Below are 14,243 nucleotides of genomic sequence, written 5' to 3'. Positions count from 1 at the left end.
ATCCTCACAGGAACATGCTGGTCCTGGATTCTAATCAACTGACGTTTGAAAGACTCCCACATGTCAGATGTTGATTTACCCTCAAACAGCCGCCCCCAATCTAAATTCTTCAGTTCCTGCCTAATATTGTTATAATTAGCCTTCCCCCAATTTAGCACCTTCATCCGAGGACTACTCTTATCTTTATCCACAAGTACCTTAAAACTTACGGAATTATGGTCACTGTTCCCGAAATGCTCCCCTACTGAAACTTTGACCACCTGGCCGGGCTCATTCCCCAATACCAGGTCCAGTACGGCCCCTTCCCTAGTTGAACTATCTACATACGGTTTCAAGAAGCCCTCCTGGATGCTCCTCACAAATTCTGCCCCATCCAAGCCTCTCGCACTAAGTGAGTCCCAGTCAATATAGGGGAAGTTAAAATCACCCGCCACAACAACCCTGTTGCTTTTACATCTTTCCAAAATCTGTCTACATATCTGCTCCTCTATCTCCCACTGGCTGTTGGGAGGCCTGTAGTAAACCCCCAACATTGTGACTGCACCCTTCCTGTTCCTGAGCTCCACCCATATTGCCTCGCTGCATGACCCCTCCAAGGTGTCCTCCCGCAGTACAGCTGTGATATTCTCCTTAACCAGTAATGCAACTCCCCCATCCCTTTTACATCCCCCTCTATCCCGCCTGAAGCTTCTAAATCCTGGAACATTTAGCTGCCAATCCTCTCCTTCCCTCAACCAAGTCTCTGTAATAGCAACAACATCATAGCTCCAAGTACTAATCCAAGCTCTAAGTTCATCTGCCTTGCTTGTTATACTTCTCGCATTGAAACAAATGCACTTCAGACCACCAGTCCCGCTGTTCTCCGCAACATCTCCCTGCCTGCTCTTCCTCTTAGTCTTACTGGCTTTATTTACGAGTTCCCCTTCATTTATTTCACTTGCTGTCCTACTGCTCTGGTTCCCACCCCCCTGCCACACTAGTTTAAACCCTCCCGAGTGACGTTAGCAAACCTCGCAGCCAGGATATTTGTGCCCCTCCAGTTTAGATGCAACCCGTCCTTCTTGTACAGGTCCCACCTGTCCCGGAAGAGATCCCAATGATCCAGATATCTGAAACCCTCCCTTCTCCACCAGCTGCTCAGCCACGTGTTTAGCTGCACTATCTTCCTATTTCTAGCCTCACCGGCACGTGGCACAGGGATTAATCCCAAGATTACAACCCTAGAGGTCCTGTTTTTTAACTTACTACCTAACCCCCTGAACTCCCCCTGCAGGACCTCATCACTCTTCCTGCCTATGTCATTAGTACCAATGTGTACCACAACCTCTGGCAATTCACCCTGCCCCTTCAGAATGCCCCCTGCCTGTTCAGAGACATTCTTGACCCTGGCACCAGGGAGGCAACATACCATCCTGGAGTCTCTTTCACGTCCACAGAAGCGCCTATCTGTGCCCCTGACTATAGAGTCCCCTATAACTATTGCTCTTCTGCGCTTTGTCCCTCCCTGCTGAACAACAGAGCCAGCCGTGGTGCCACTGCTCTGGCTGCTGCTGTTTTGCTCTGATAGGCCATCGCCCCCCAACAGTATCCAAAACAGTATACTTGTTAGAGAGGGGGATAGCCACAGGGGATTCCTGCACTGACTGCCTGCCCCTTCTAGCGGTCACCCATCTATCTGCCTGCACCTTGGGTGTAACCACGTCTCTAAAACTCCTGTCCATGATGCTTTCTGCCACCTGCATGCTCCTAAGTGCATCCAATTGCTGCTCCAACCGATCCATGCAGTCTGTGAGGAGCTGCAATTGGGTACACTTCCTGTAGATGCAGTTGTCCATAACACTGGAAGCATCACGGACCTCCCACATCTCACAGGTGAAGCACTTTATCCCTCTAACTGACATTTCTAACACTAATTAATATATTAATTTAAAATGAATACTTATTAAACAACCTTCTTCACTGTCCACTATACCACCAATTTTGGTGTCATCTGCAAACTTACTGATCATGCCCCCTACATTCACATCCAAGTCATTAATATATATGACAAACAACAGAGGGCCCAGCACCGATCCCTGCGGCACACCACTGGTCGCCGGCCTCCAATCTGAAAAACAACCCTCCACTACCACCCTCTGCCTCCTGTCATCAAGCCAATTTTGTATCCAATTTGCGAGCTCACCCTGGATCCCATGTGTTCGAACCTTTGGGACCAGCCTACCATGCGGGACCTTGTCAAAGGCCTTGCTAAAGTCCATGTAGACAACGTCCATCGCCCTGCCCTCGTCAATCCTCTTGGTTACCTCCTCGGAAAACTCAATCAAATTCGTGAGACATGATTTCCCACGCAGAAAGCCATGCTAACTATCCCTAATCAGACCTTGCCTTTCCAGATGCATATAAATCCTGTCTCTCAGAATCCCTTCCAATAACTTTCCCACCACTGATGTAAGGCTCACCGGCCTGTAGTTCCCTGGCTTATCCCTGCTGCCCTTCTTAAATAAAGGCACAACATTAGCTATCCTCCAGTCTTCCGGTACCTCACCCATGGCTAACGATGATACAAAAATCTCTGCCAGGGCCCCAGCAATCTCCTCCCTTGCTTCCCATAGTATCCTAGGATACACCTGGTCAGGCCCTGGGGATTTATCCACCTTAATGCGCTTCAAAACCTCCAACACCTCCTCCTTTGTAATGTTGATACACTCCAGGATATCGCTGTTCCCTCCCTTGAACTCACTAGCTCCCGTGACCTTCTCCACAGTAAATACGGACAAGAAATATTCATTTAAGACCTCACCCATTTCCCATGGCTCCACACATAGATTACCACACTGATCCTTAAGGTGTCCTACTCTCTCCCTAGCTACCCTTTTACTATTAATATACTTATGGAATCTTTTAGGATTCTCCTTTATCTTATCTGCCAGGGAGATCTCATGGCCCCTTTTTGCCCTCCTAATTTCCTTCTTAAGTGTAGTCCTACATCCCCTATACTCCTCGAGGGACTCGCTCAATCCCAGCTGCCCATACCTGACATATGCCTCCTTCTTTGTCCTGACCAGAACCTCAATATCCCTCGTCAACCAAGGTTCCCTAAACTTGCCAGCCTTGCCCTTCCATCTAACAGGAACATGCCAGCCCTGAACTCTTCCTATCTCACTTTTAAAAGCCGCCCACTTGCCAGACGTCCCTTTACCTGTAAAGTCCTCCCATTGAATCCAGAGGATGTGGCGGAGGCATTGCTGATAGAATTTCTCTCGCGCTCTTATGTGTCGCTGATACACAGACCGGGTCTCACTGCAGTACAGGAGTGTGGTGACAGCAACTGCTCTGTGCACTAGGAATTTTGTTGACTTCCAGAGGTCTGTCTTGTCAAACACTCGCTGCCTTCGTTTGTAGAAGGCTGAGCTGGTGCAGCTGATCTGGTGTTGGATCTCCTCGTCAATGCTGTAACTGAGCCACGTAGATCAGATCAATCCCTGATCTCAGCTGTGTTTGGAAATGGGACACTCTAATTGGACTCAGCACCCCTGGATGCTAAATCTGTGCTTCAGATCACTATCTAGTGCCTCCTGCTGGAAAATGCCTGGGCAAAGGTTTAGTGAGGATAAGATTGTGCGTGGCTGTGACAGTCTTTTGGTTGGATGATCTGTCCAACACTAAGCTAGCTACATGTGGAATGACCATGTTGGGGAGGTATCAGAGGTTTGTCATTGCCAGTGAGACCATAACCCTACGAGACATTGTCTTCAAAAACAAAACTTCCAAATGATAGTTAAATCACTGAAAAGATCTACATGCAATATGGGAAATAGAAAAAATACTTTTAAAAAATTCTGCAGATCAGTATTGCATTTGAAGATGAAGATTTACATATTTTTATGATTCAGTTAATCTAACCAGCTGCCTGGGAGCTGCTTCACTCTTTTTAATTTTCCACCCCCTCTATCACCCCTTGCCAGGATAGTTATTACTTCCAGGCTGATAGGGAAGGCAGGCAACCTGTTCCCATGCTTCTGCCAGCACTGCTTGTGTTAGGAAGTGTGAAAGAACATTTTCCACCTCTTCCCTCCCCGCACCTGGCCTCCTTTTGGCGTGCTTTCCGATGACATGGCAGAGAATCTGGTGTTCTGTACTCTGAAATTACCTCCCCTCCTCCTACAATGTTATCTAAATACTTCATATATTTCTATATTTTTTCGAGTCAATTAGATGTTTAATGCATATGAATGCCCATTACCAGGTCCAGGGGGCTTGACAGGGTAGGCAAAGAAAAGTTGTTTCTCCTGGTTGGGGAATCTAGAACATGGGGACACTGTCTTAGGATAAGGGGTCAATCATTTCAGACTAAGATGAGGAATCACAGAATCACAGAATCGTTACAGTGCAGAAGGAGGCCATTCAGCCCATCGTGTCCACACTGGCTCTCTGAAAGAGCAATTCCCTCAGTTCCATTCCCCCACCTTCTCCCCATAACCCTGCACATTTTTCCTTTTCATATAACTGTCTAATTCCATTTTGAATGCTTCAATTGAACCTGCCTCCACCACGTTCTCAGGCAGCACATTCCCAACCTTAACCATTCACTGTGTGAAAAAGTTTTTCCTCAGGTCACTTTTGCTTCTCTTACCAGATACTTTAAATCTGTGCCCTCTCGTTCTCGATCTTTTCACGAGTGGGAACAGTTTCTCTCTATCTACTCTGTCCAGACCCCTCATGATTTTGAATACCTCTATCAAATCACCTCTCAGCCTTCTCTTCTCCAAGGAAAACAGTCCCAACTTCTCCAATCTATCTTCATAACTGAAATTGCTCATCCCAGGAACCATTCTCGTGAATCTTTTCTGTACTCTCTGCAACGCCTTCACGTCTTTCCTAAAGTGCAACGCCCAGAACTGGACACAATACTCCAGCTGAGGCTGAACTTGTGCCTTATACAAGTTCAACATAACCTCCTTGCTCTTGTACTCTATGCCCCTATTAATAAAACTCAAGATACTGTATGCTTTATTAACTGCTCTCTCAACCTGTCCTGCCACCTTCAATGACTTATGCACAAATACGCTCAGGTCCCTCTGCTCCTGCACCCCCTTTAGAATTGTACCCTTTATTTTATATTGTCTCTCCATGTTCTTCCTATGAAAATGAATCACTTCACATTTCTCTGCATTGAACTTCATCTGCCACCTGTCTGCCCATTTCACCAACTTGTCTATGTCCTTATGAAGTTCTACACTATCCTCCTCACAGTTCACAATGCTTCCAAGTTTCATATCATCTGCAAACTTTGAAATTGTGCCCTCTACACCAAGGTCTAGGTCATTAATATATATTGGGAAAAACAACGGTCCCAGCACTGATCCCTGGGGAACTCCACTACAAACCCTCCTCCAGCCCGAAAAACATCCATTATCCACTACTCTTTGTTTCCTGTCACTCAGCCAATTTCGTGTCCATGGTTGCTACCGTCTCTTTTATTCCATGAGCTACAGATTTGCTCACAAGTCTGTTGTATGGCACTGTATTAAACAAATTTCTTCATTAAGAGGGTTGTGAATCTTTGGAATTCTCTACCCCAGAAGGTTGTGGATGCATATTGTTGAGTATTTTCAAGGTTGGGGTAGACATATTTTTGGTCTCTCAGGGAATCAAGGGATATGGGGAGCAGGCAGGAAAGTGGAATTGGGGCAGAAGATCAGCCCTGGTCTTGTTGAATGTGAAGCAGACTCGAGGGGCCTTATGCTCCTATTTCTTATGTTCTTGTGGTGAAAGTCTCGAAAGCAAACTACTCAGAAATACACACAGGTCATGTTTGGAGTGAACACTTTCTCCTGTAGGTTTCTCCTTTTTTATTCACTCATGGAATGTGGGCATTGCTGGTAAGGCCAGCATTTATTACCCAGCCCTAATTGCCCTTCTGAAGGGCAAATTTACCCAAGCCTAGAGTGCATTGACACAGGTTAACAAGAGCCAAGGTTTATGGACACCAAAGTATGTGAGGAGTTACCCCTAGAGTTTAAACATCATTTCCAGCTGCATGCCCAGTCAGGACAATCCTGATAGCCATTGGCTTGTAGGTGGAAAGAATTCACACACCCAGTGATTGATCTACTCTTTTAGGTTCCATTGCTTAGATGGATTGGCTGGTTAATTATCAACAATTTATTTGACTATTGCAGAGCTGTCTGCTGCTGGTATGAGATTATTTAGTCTGCTACATTGCTAGGGGTATGGTAGCATAGTGGTTATGTTACTGGACTAGTAAACCAGGGGCCTGGTTTAATACTCTAGAGATATGAGTTCATAATTCCACAAACACCACAGCAGCTGGGGAATTTAACTCTAAATAAAATTTTATTTATTTTTATTTAGAGATACAGCACTGAAACAGGCCCTTCGGCCCACCGAGTCTGTGCCGACCATCAACCACCCATTATACTAATCCTACATTAATCCCATATTCCTACCCCATCCCCACCTTCCCTCAATTCCCCTACCTGTACTACGGGCAATTTATAACGGCCAATTTACCTATTAACCTGCAAGTGTTTGGCTGTGGGAGGAAACCGGAGCACCCGGCGAAAACCCACGCGGTCACAGGGAGAACTTGCAAACTCCGCACAGGCAGTACTCAGAATTGAACCCGGGTCGCTGGAGCTGTGAGGCTGCAGTGCTAACCACTGCGCCACTATGCCACCCCTTCCAGAACAAAAAGCTAGTATGTGATCATGAAACATTCCAATTGTTAATAAAAACCCATCTAGTTTACTAATGTCCTTTAGGGAAGGAAATCTGCCATCCTTACCTGGTCTGGCCTATATGTGACTCCAGACCCACAGCAATGTATTTAACTCTTAACTGCCCCTCTGAAATGGCCCAGGAAGCCCCTCAGATAGGTGGCTCACACCAGCTTCTCAAGGGGTAATCAGGATGGACACTGATACCCATCTTCTGTGAATGAATAAAAGGAATTCCAGCATGTCATGTTCAAGCCAACTTGATCCCAACAAAAAGCAGTTTATCCTTTTCCAAAATGAAGATGGTCCCTCAATCATCAGTGACTAACAAGCAAAGGTTTGAGACTTTGACAGGCGACCAGCAGCTATCAGCAATTATTCATGACTGCATAGTGATGTGAAAGAGCATTGATACTATCCATCTGACCATAGAACAGACACGCACCAAACCCCATCGCTTGGAAGTATGGAACATCATCAGTAGTTTGCTATATCAATTATCATATGTCTGCTGACAACATTCAGCTCAACTCACCACCGACTCTTCTACTGTTACTAAATTATCAAACTGCTTATTCGACATCAACACTGGATAAACAGGAATTTCCTCCAATTAAATATTGGGAAGATTGATGTCAATGCTTTCAGTCCCCATTCCAAACTCCATTCCTTAGCTACCAGCTCCATTTCTTACCCTGACAACAGTCTGAGATTAAGCCAGTCTCTTCACATTTTTGGCGTCACATTTGACCCCGCGATGAGCTTCCGACCCCATATTCATGCCATCACTAAGACCACCTATTTGTACCATTGTAACATTGCCTGACTTTGCCCCTGTTTCAGTTCAACTACTGCTGAAACCCTTATTCATGCCTTCATTACTTCTAGACTTGACTATTTCAACGCACTCCTGACTGGTCTCCCACATTCTACTCTCCGCAAACTTGAGGTAATTTAAAACTCTGCTGCCCTGTCTTAACTCGCACCAAGTCCCGTTCCCCCATCACCCCTTTGCTCACATTGGCTCCTGGTCAAGGAAAGTCTTGATTTTAAAATTCTCATCCTTGTTTTCAAATGCCTCCATGGCCTCACCCCCTCGCTATCTCCTCCAGCCCCACAACCCTTCAAAATATCTTCACTCCTCTAATTCTGGCCTCTTCTACATCCCTGGTTATAATCGCTCCACCATTGGTGGCCATGCCTTCAGTTGCTTGGGCCCTGAGCTCTGGAATACCCTTCCTACACCTCTCTGCCTCTCGACCTCGCTTTCCTCCTTAACCAAGCTTTTGGTCATTTGTCCTAATATCTCCTTTTTGTGGCTCAGTGTCATACTTTGTTTCATAACAAAGGGCGGCACAGTGGTGCAGTGGTTAGCACCGCAGCCTCACAGCTCCAGGGACCCGGGTTCGATTCTGGGTACTGCCTGTGTGGAGTTTGCAAGTTCTCCCTGTGTCTGCGTGGGTTTTCTCCGGGTGCTCCGGTTTCCTCCCACAAGCCAAAAGACTTGCAGGTTGATAGGTAAATTGGCCATTATAAATTGTCACTAGTATAGGTAGGTGGTAGGGAAATATAGGGACAGGTGGGGATGTTTGGTAGGAATATGGGATTAGTGTAGGATTAGTATAAATGGGTGGTTGATGTTCGGCACAGACTCGGTGGGCCGAAGGGCCTGTTTCAGTGCTGTATCTCTAATCTAATCTAACACTCCTGTGAAGCACCTTGGGATGTTTTATTACTTTCAAGGCCTGGTATAAATATAAGTTGTTGTTGACCTAAGCATCTTACAGTGCAGTTAGCATCAACGTAAATCAGTTTGGCCTCATTGCAAAATATGCAACATGTCTGTCACTGAACTGCACATTCATGTTTAAGGAGAGTCCGAGAGATCAATCTCCCCATAGCCAGAAACCATAACACCACACACATTCCAACTCTTGAGGGGTTGCTCCTGAGGTAACACAAGCAGCATTTCAGTTATCTTGCAGCATTGCTGGTGGCAATGCAGGTGGGAGGTATACAGTAAATGGCAGAACCCTTCGGAGTATTGACAGGCAGAGAGATCTGGGCGTACAGGTCCACAGGTCACTGAAAGTGGCAACGCAGGTGGATAAGGTAGTCAAGAAGGCATACAGCATGCTTGCCTTCATCGGTCGGGGCATAGAGTATAAAAATAGGCAAGTCATGCTGCAGCTGTACAGAACTTTAGTTAGGCCACACTTAGAATATTGCGTGCAATTCTGGTCGCCACACTACCAGAAGGATGTGGAGGCTTTGGAGAGGGTACAGAAGAGGTTTACCAGGATGTTGCCTGGTCTGGAGGGCATTAGCTATGAGGAGAGGTTGGATAAACTCCGATTGTTTTCACTGGAACGACGGAGGTGGAGGGGCGACACGATAGAGGTTTACAAAGTTATGAGTGGCATGGACAGAGTGGATAGTCAGAAGCTTTTTCCCAGGGTGGAAGAGTCAGTTACTAGGGGACATAGGTTTAAGGTGAGAGGGGCAAAGTTTAGAGGGTATGTGCGAGGCAAGTTCTTTACACAGAGGGTGGTGAGTGCCTGGAACTTGCTGCCAGAGGAGGTGGTGGAAGCAGGTACGATAGCGACATTTAAGATACATCTTGACAAATACATGAATAGGAAGGGAATAGAGGGATACGGTCCCCGGAAGTGCAGAAGGTTTTAGTTTAGGCAGGCATCAAGATCGGCACAGGCTTGGAGGGCCGAATGGCCTGTTCCTGTGCTGTACTGTTCTTTGTTCTTTGATTATGGCAGCAGTCAGATTACCTAGATAGTCTCCTGCCAAATCGTTCAATCAAGTGTTATGCTCAGATTCAATTACTACAATGTTCTATTGACTGGCTTGCCCTGCTCTAACCAGCATAACCTTCAGTTCATCCACAGTTCCAGTGCCATATCCAGTCTCTCGCTCAATTCCAGTTGAATATAATGCCTGGCCGTGTTGATCAACATTGATTCCTAATCCCCAACACCTCAAATTTCAAACTTCCATCCTTGTGTTTAAACTTTTCTATGGCCTTGACCCTCTGTTTCTCTGTACCCTCCTCTGGCCCTACAAGGCTCCCCCCAACTTTCTGTTCCTCTTGTACTTTCCCACTTCCATCACCTTACCATTGGCCTCGGAACCTTCAGCCCCTATGCTTCACAGTCTGGAATTCCCAAATAAACCCCTCCCCCTCTAGAACCCTCCTTAAATCCCATTCCTTGACCAAGTTTTTGGCCACCCTTTCTGATTTTCCCTTTGGCTTGTCTTCTGTTTTCCACATCCCTTAACGAAGCTCCTTTGGATGTTTTTCTATATTAAACACATTGCAGAAATGCCAGCTGTTGTTGTTCTTGTTCTTTCAACATTACAACAGAGGAAAAATCTTCAGTCATTTCTTTCTAAAAATGTATCAAACAAAATATTATTTTCTCTTTTTACAAACAAACAGACAGCCAGATTCAGAGCTAGGAATGGCGTACACTTACACCCCAAGACACAAGATTGTTCTGGACAGCTATCGCCAAAGGGAACCAATGGTGAAGGATTACTGGATCAGTCCCCAGAAACTGTACACAGCCGATAGGACCTCCCGAAGCCATTACATAAGGTTGCCTAGACACCGCAGTAACCTGGATTTTGAGACTGTCACATACCCTAGCTACTTTGATTATAAAGAGAGAATGCTGTAAGTACTCATTTCAATTTGAAATAATAATATTGAATAATTACAAAATGATGGGCTTCTTTCTCTCTCCGTCCAGGACAATACTGTGACATTTCTCTGCCTTTTTCTAAGTTGTTGTGGGTGTGTACAATGTACAGAGGCAGAGCTAAGTGACAGGAGAAATGCAATTCATATAACTAGTGAGCCAATTAAATTGAATGTGCAGTATCTGATGCCTCAGTGCTATGTGTGCTTGGCTTGGCATCATTAACCTGTGTGGGTTTGCCACCCCCTCTGATTCTCTCAGGGACTTTTTCAATCACAGTATTAATTTCTCCAGTTGATCTTCCAGATAAATTACCTTCACCCTTGACATTATAAATATATTTTGTCAAAACAATAATCTTGCCTTGTTAATAATTCTGATAATGGTTTCCTTTCACTAATATTTTATCAGTCTTTTTTTCTCTTATTTCTCTTTCTCTTCCTGTTTGGTGTCTGGCTTTTTAGGTGCTGGTGACTCTCTGGTACTTTACCTAAGTCTGTCAGTTGGTCTTGGAAGGTTATTTTTTCAATATATATTTATGCTCAGAATGTGGGTGACAGTGGAAAGGCCACATTTATTGCCCATCCTAAGGATATTAAGAGTTAAGCATTCAGTGTGGGATTGTATACCAGACTGGATAAAGGTAGCAGGTTACCCTCCCTTGAGAACATTTGTGAACCAATTGGGTTTTTACAACAATCCAGCCACATTCATCATCATTTTTCTGGTGCCAAAGCTCAAATTTACAGGTTTTACTGAATTTCCCAATTTCCCATTGTGAGAATTGACCTCTGGATTGCTAATCCAACACTTTAACCACTAAACTACTGTAACTAACAAGCATAGTTCCAGTAGAAGTCACTGAACAATAAAAGTGGGAACATTAACTGATTTTTCCCTTCATAATACAGGCGATTAAAGCTAATCATAACAGCCTTTACTGCCACTCAATCTAACATCAGTTAACCAAGCACAGAACAGGGATCAAAGCTTGAATCACCACAGTCAGTATGACTCTGTTACTGACTGGATAAACGCTTTAGCTTAGAGGGTCAGGTGCACTGCTCTATGGGAATTAGTATGCTGTCTGTCGAAGGTCGAAGATCCCATCCCAAATTCTGAGGAGGGGGTCACTGCATAGCTGCATGTCACTGGTGTCTGCAATGGTATGTCAGTTGAAAACACCCCTGCCTGACCCAATTGTCATTCTAAAGTGGGGCAAAGTTTCCCAGAAACCCAAATGGGCCAAACAAAAATTTTAAAAAGACTTCAGCTCCCGACAGACACACTTGGACTCGAGAAGGCAATCAATCCCCTTGAGAGTCAATTACTTTCCTCTGCTAATAAATCTTTGGGGTCTTTATAAGACCTCATGCATGGTCTGAATTGGCATGCACTCTGCTAAGGCTTTTCAAGGCAGACAAAACAACAACTTATATTTATATAGTGTTTAACGTAATAAAATGTTCCAAGGCACTTCACAGGAGCGTTATAAAATAAAATATGACACCGAGCCACATAAGGAGACATTAGGTCAGATGGCCAAAAGCTTGGTCAATGCGGTAATTTTTAAGGAGTGTCTTAAAGGAGGAAAGAGAAGTGGAAAGGCGGAGAGGTATGGGGTCTAGGCAACAGAATGGTGGCGGAATGATTAAAATCAGGGATGCTCAAGAGGCAAGAATTAGATAAGCACAGATATCTCAGAGAGTTGTGGAGCTAAAGGAGATTTCAGAGATAGGGAGGGGTGAGGCCATGGAGGATGAGAATTTTAAAATCAAAACGTTGCTTGACTGGAGCCAGTTTCGGTCAGTGAGCACAGAGGTGATGGGTGAATGGGACTTATTACGAGTTAAGATACGGGCAGCAGAGTTTTGGATGACCTCAAGCTTACGGAGGGCAGAATACATAGAACATAGAACATAGAACATACAGCACAGAACAGGCCCTTCGGCCCACAATGTTGTGCCGATCCTTTGTCCTCTGTCAAGGACAATTTAATCTATACCCCATCATTCTCCTTTATCCATATACCTATCCAAAAGCCTTTTGAAAGTCCCTAAAGTTTCTGACTCAACAACTTCCCCGGGCAAGGCATTCCATGCCTCGACCACTCTCTGGGTAAAGAACCTTCCCCTGACATCCCCCTTATATCTCCCACCCTTCACCTTAAATTTATGACCCCTTGTAACGCTTTGCTCCACCCGGGGAAAAAGTTTCTGACTGTCTACCCTATCTATTCCCCTGATCATCTTATAAACCTCTATCATGTCACCCCTCATCCTTCTCCTTTCTAATGAGAAGAGGCCTAGAATGTTCAGCCTTTCCTCGTAAGACTTATTCTCCATTCCAGGCAACATCCTGGTAAATCTCCTCTGCACCCTCTCCAAGGCTTCCACATCCTTCCTAAAATGAGGCGACCAGAACTGCACACAGTACTCCAAATGAGGCCTTACCAAGGTCCTGTACAGCTGCATCATCACCTCACGGCTCTTAAATTCAATCCCTCTGCTAATGAACGCTAACACCCCATATGCCTTCTTCACAGCCCTATCCACTTGAGTTGCAACTTTCAATGATCTATGCACATAGACCCCAAGGTCTCTCTGCTCCTCCACATGCCCAAGAACCCTACCGTTAACCCAGTATTTTGCATTCATGTTTGTCCTTCCAAAATGGACGACCTCACACTTTTCAGGGTTAAACTCCATCTGCCACTTTTCAGCCCAGCACTGCAACCTATCCAAGTCCCTTTGCAGACGACAATAGCCCTCCTCGGTATCCACAACTCCACCAACCTTTGTATCATCTGCAAATTTACTGACCCACCCTTCGACTTCCTCATCCAAGTCGTTAATAAAAATCACAAACAGGAGAGGACCCAGAACTGATCCCTGCGGCACGCCACTGGTAACTGGGCTCCAGGCTGAGTATTTACCATCTAAGACCACTCTCTGCCTTCTATCAGTTAGCCAATTCTTAATCCAACTGGCCACATTCCCCACTATCCCATGCCTCCTGACTTTCTCCATAAGTCTACCATGGGGGACCTTATCAAATGCCTTACTAAAATCCATGTACACCACATCCACTGGTTTACCCTCATCCACTTGCTTGGTCACCTGCTCAAAGAATTCAATCAGGCTTGTGAGGCAAGACCTACCCCTCACAAAACCGTGCTGACTGTCCCGAATCAAGCAGTGTCTTTCCAGATGCTCAGACATCCTATCCCTCAGCACCTTTTCCATCAACTTGCCTACCACCGAAGTAAGACTAACTGGCCTGTAATTCCCAGGGTTGTTCCTATTCCCTTTCTTGAACAGGGGCACAACATTTGCCACCCTCCAATCACCTGGTACCACCCCCGTCAGCAGAGAAGATGAAAAGATCATTGCCAGCGGCTCTGCAATTTCATCCCTTGCTTCCCATAACATCCTTGGATATACCCCGTCAGGCCCGGGAGACTTGTCTATCTTCAAGTTATTCAAAAACCCCAACACATCTTCCCTCCTAACGAGCACTTCCTCGAGCTTACCAGTCTGTTTCACACCGTCCTCTTCAGTAATACACCCCTTCTCATTCGTAAATACCGAAGAGAAGTACTCATTCAAAACCTCACTTATCTCTTCCGGCTCAACACACAGTCTCCCGCTATTGTCCTTGACCGGACCTATGGTCCCCCTAGTCATCCTCATATTTCTGACATACGCGTAAAAGGCCTTGGGGTTTTCTTTTATCCTACCCGCCAAGCATTTTTCATGCCCTCTCTTAGCTCTCCTAATCCCTTTCT

General features: G+C 45.4%; 1 protein-coding gene across 1 annotated transcript in view; it reads left to right on the top strand.

The window, feature by feature from the left end:
* Nucleotides 1-14,243, top strand: part of LOC137347057 (uncharacterized) — a 228,903-nt gene that overhangs the window by 41,660 nt on the left and 173,000 nt on the right. The window contains exon 2 of the mRNA XM_068011063.1: nucleotides 10,195-10,431. Within this exon, the coding sequence (XP_067867164.1) occupies nucleotides 10,195-10,431 (237 nt within the window). The remainder of the gene's footprint in view (nucleotides 1-10,194; nucleotides 10,432-14,243) is intronic.

Source organism: Heterodontus francisci, chromosome 31 (genome assembly GCF_036365525.1).
Source record: "Heterodontus francisci isolate sHetFra1 chromosome 31, sHetFra1.hap1, whole genome shotgun sequence".
Lineage (NCBI taxonomy): Eukaryota > Metazoa > Chordata > Chondrichthyes > Heterodontiformes > Heterodontidae > Heterodontus > Heterodontus francisci.
Note: the sequence above shows the minus strand (reverse complement) of the source record. Positions and strands in the feature narration are given on the sequence as shown.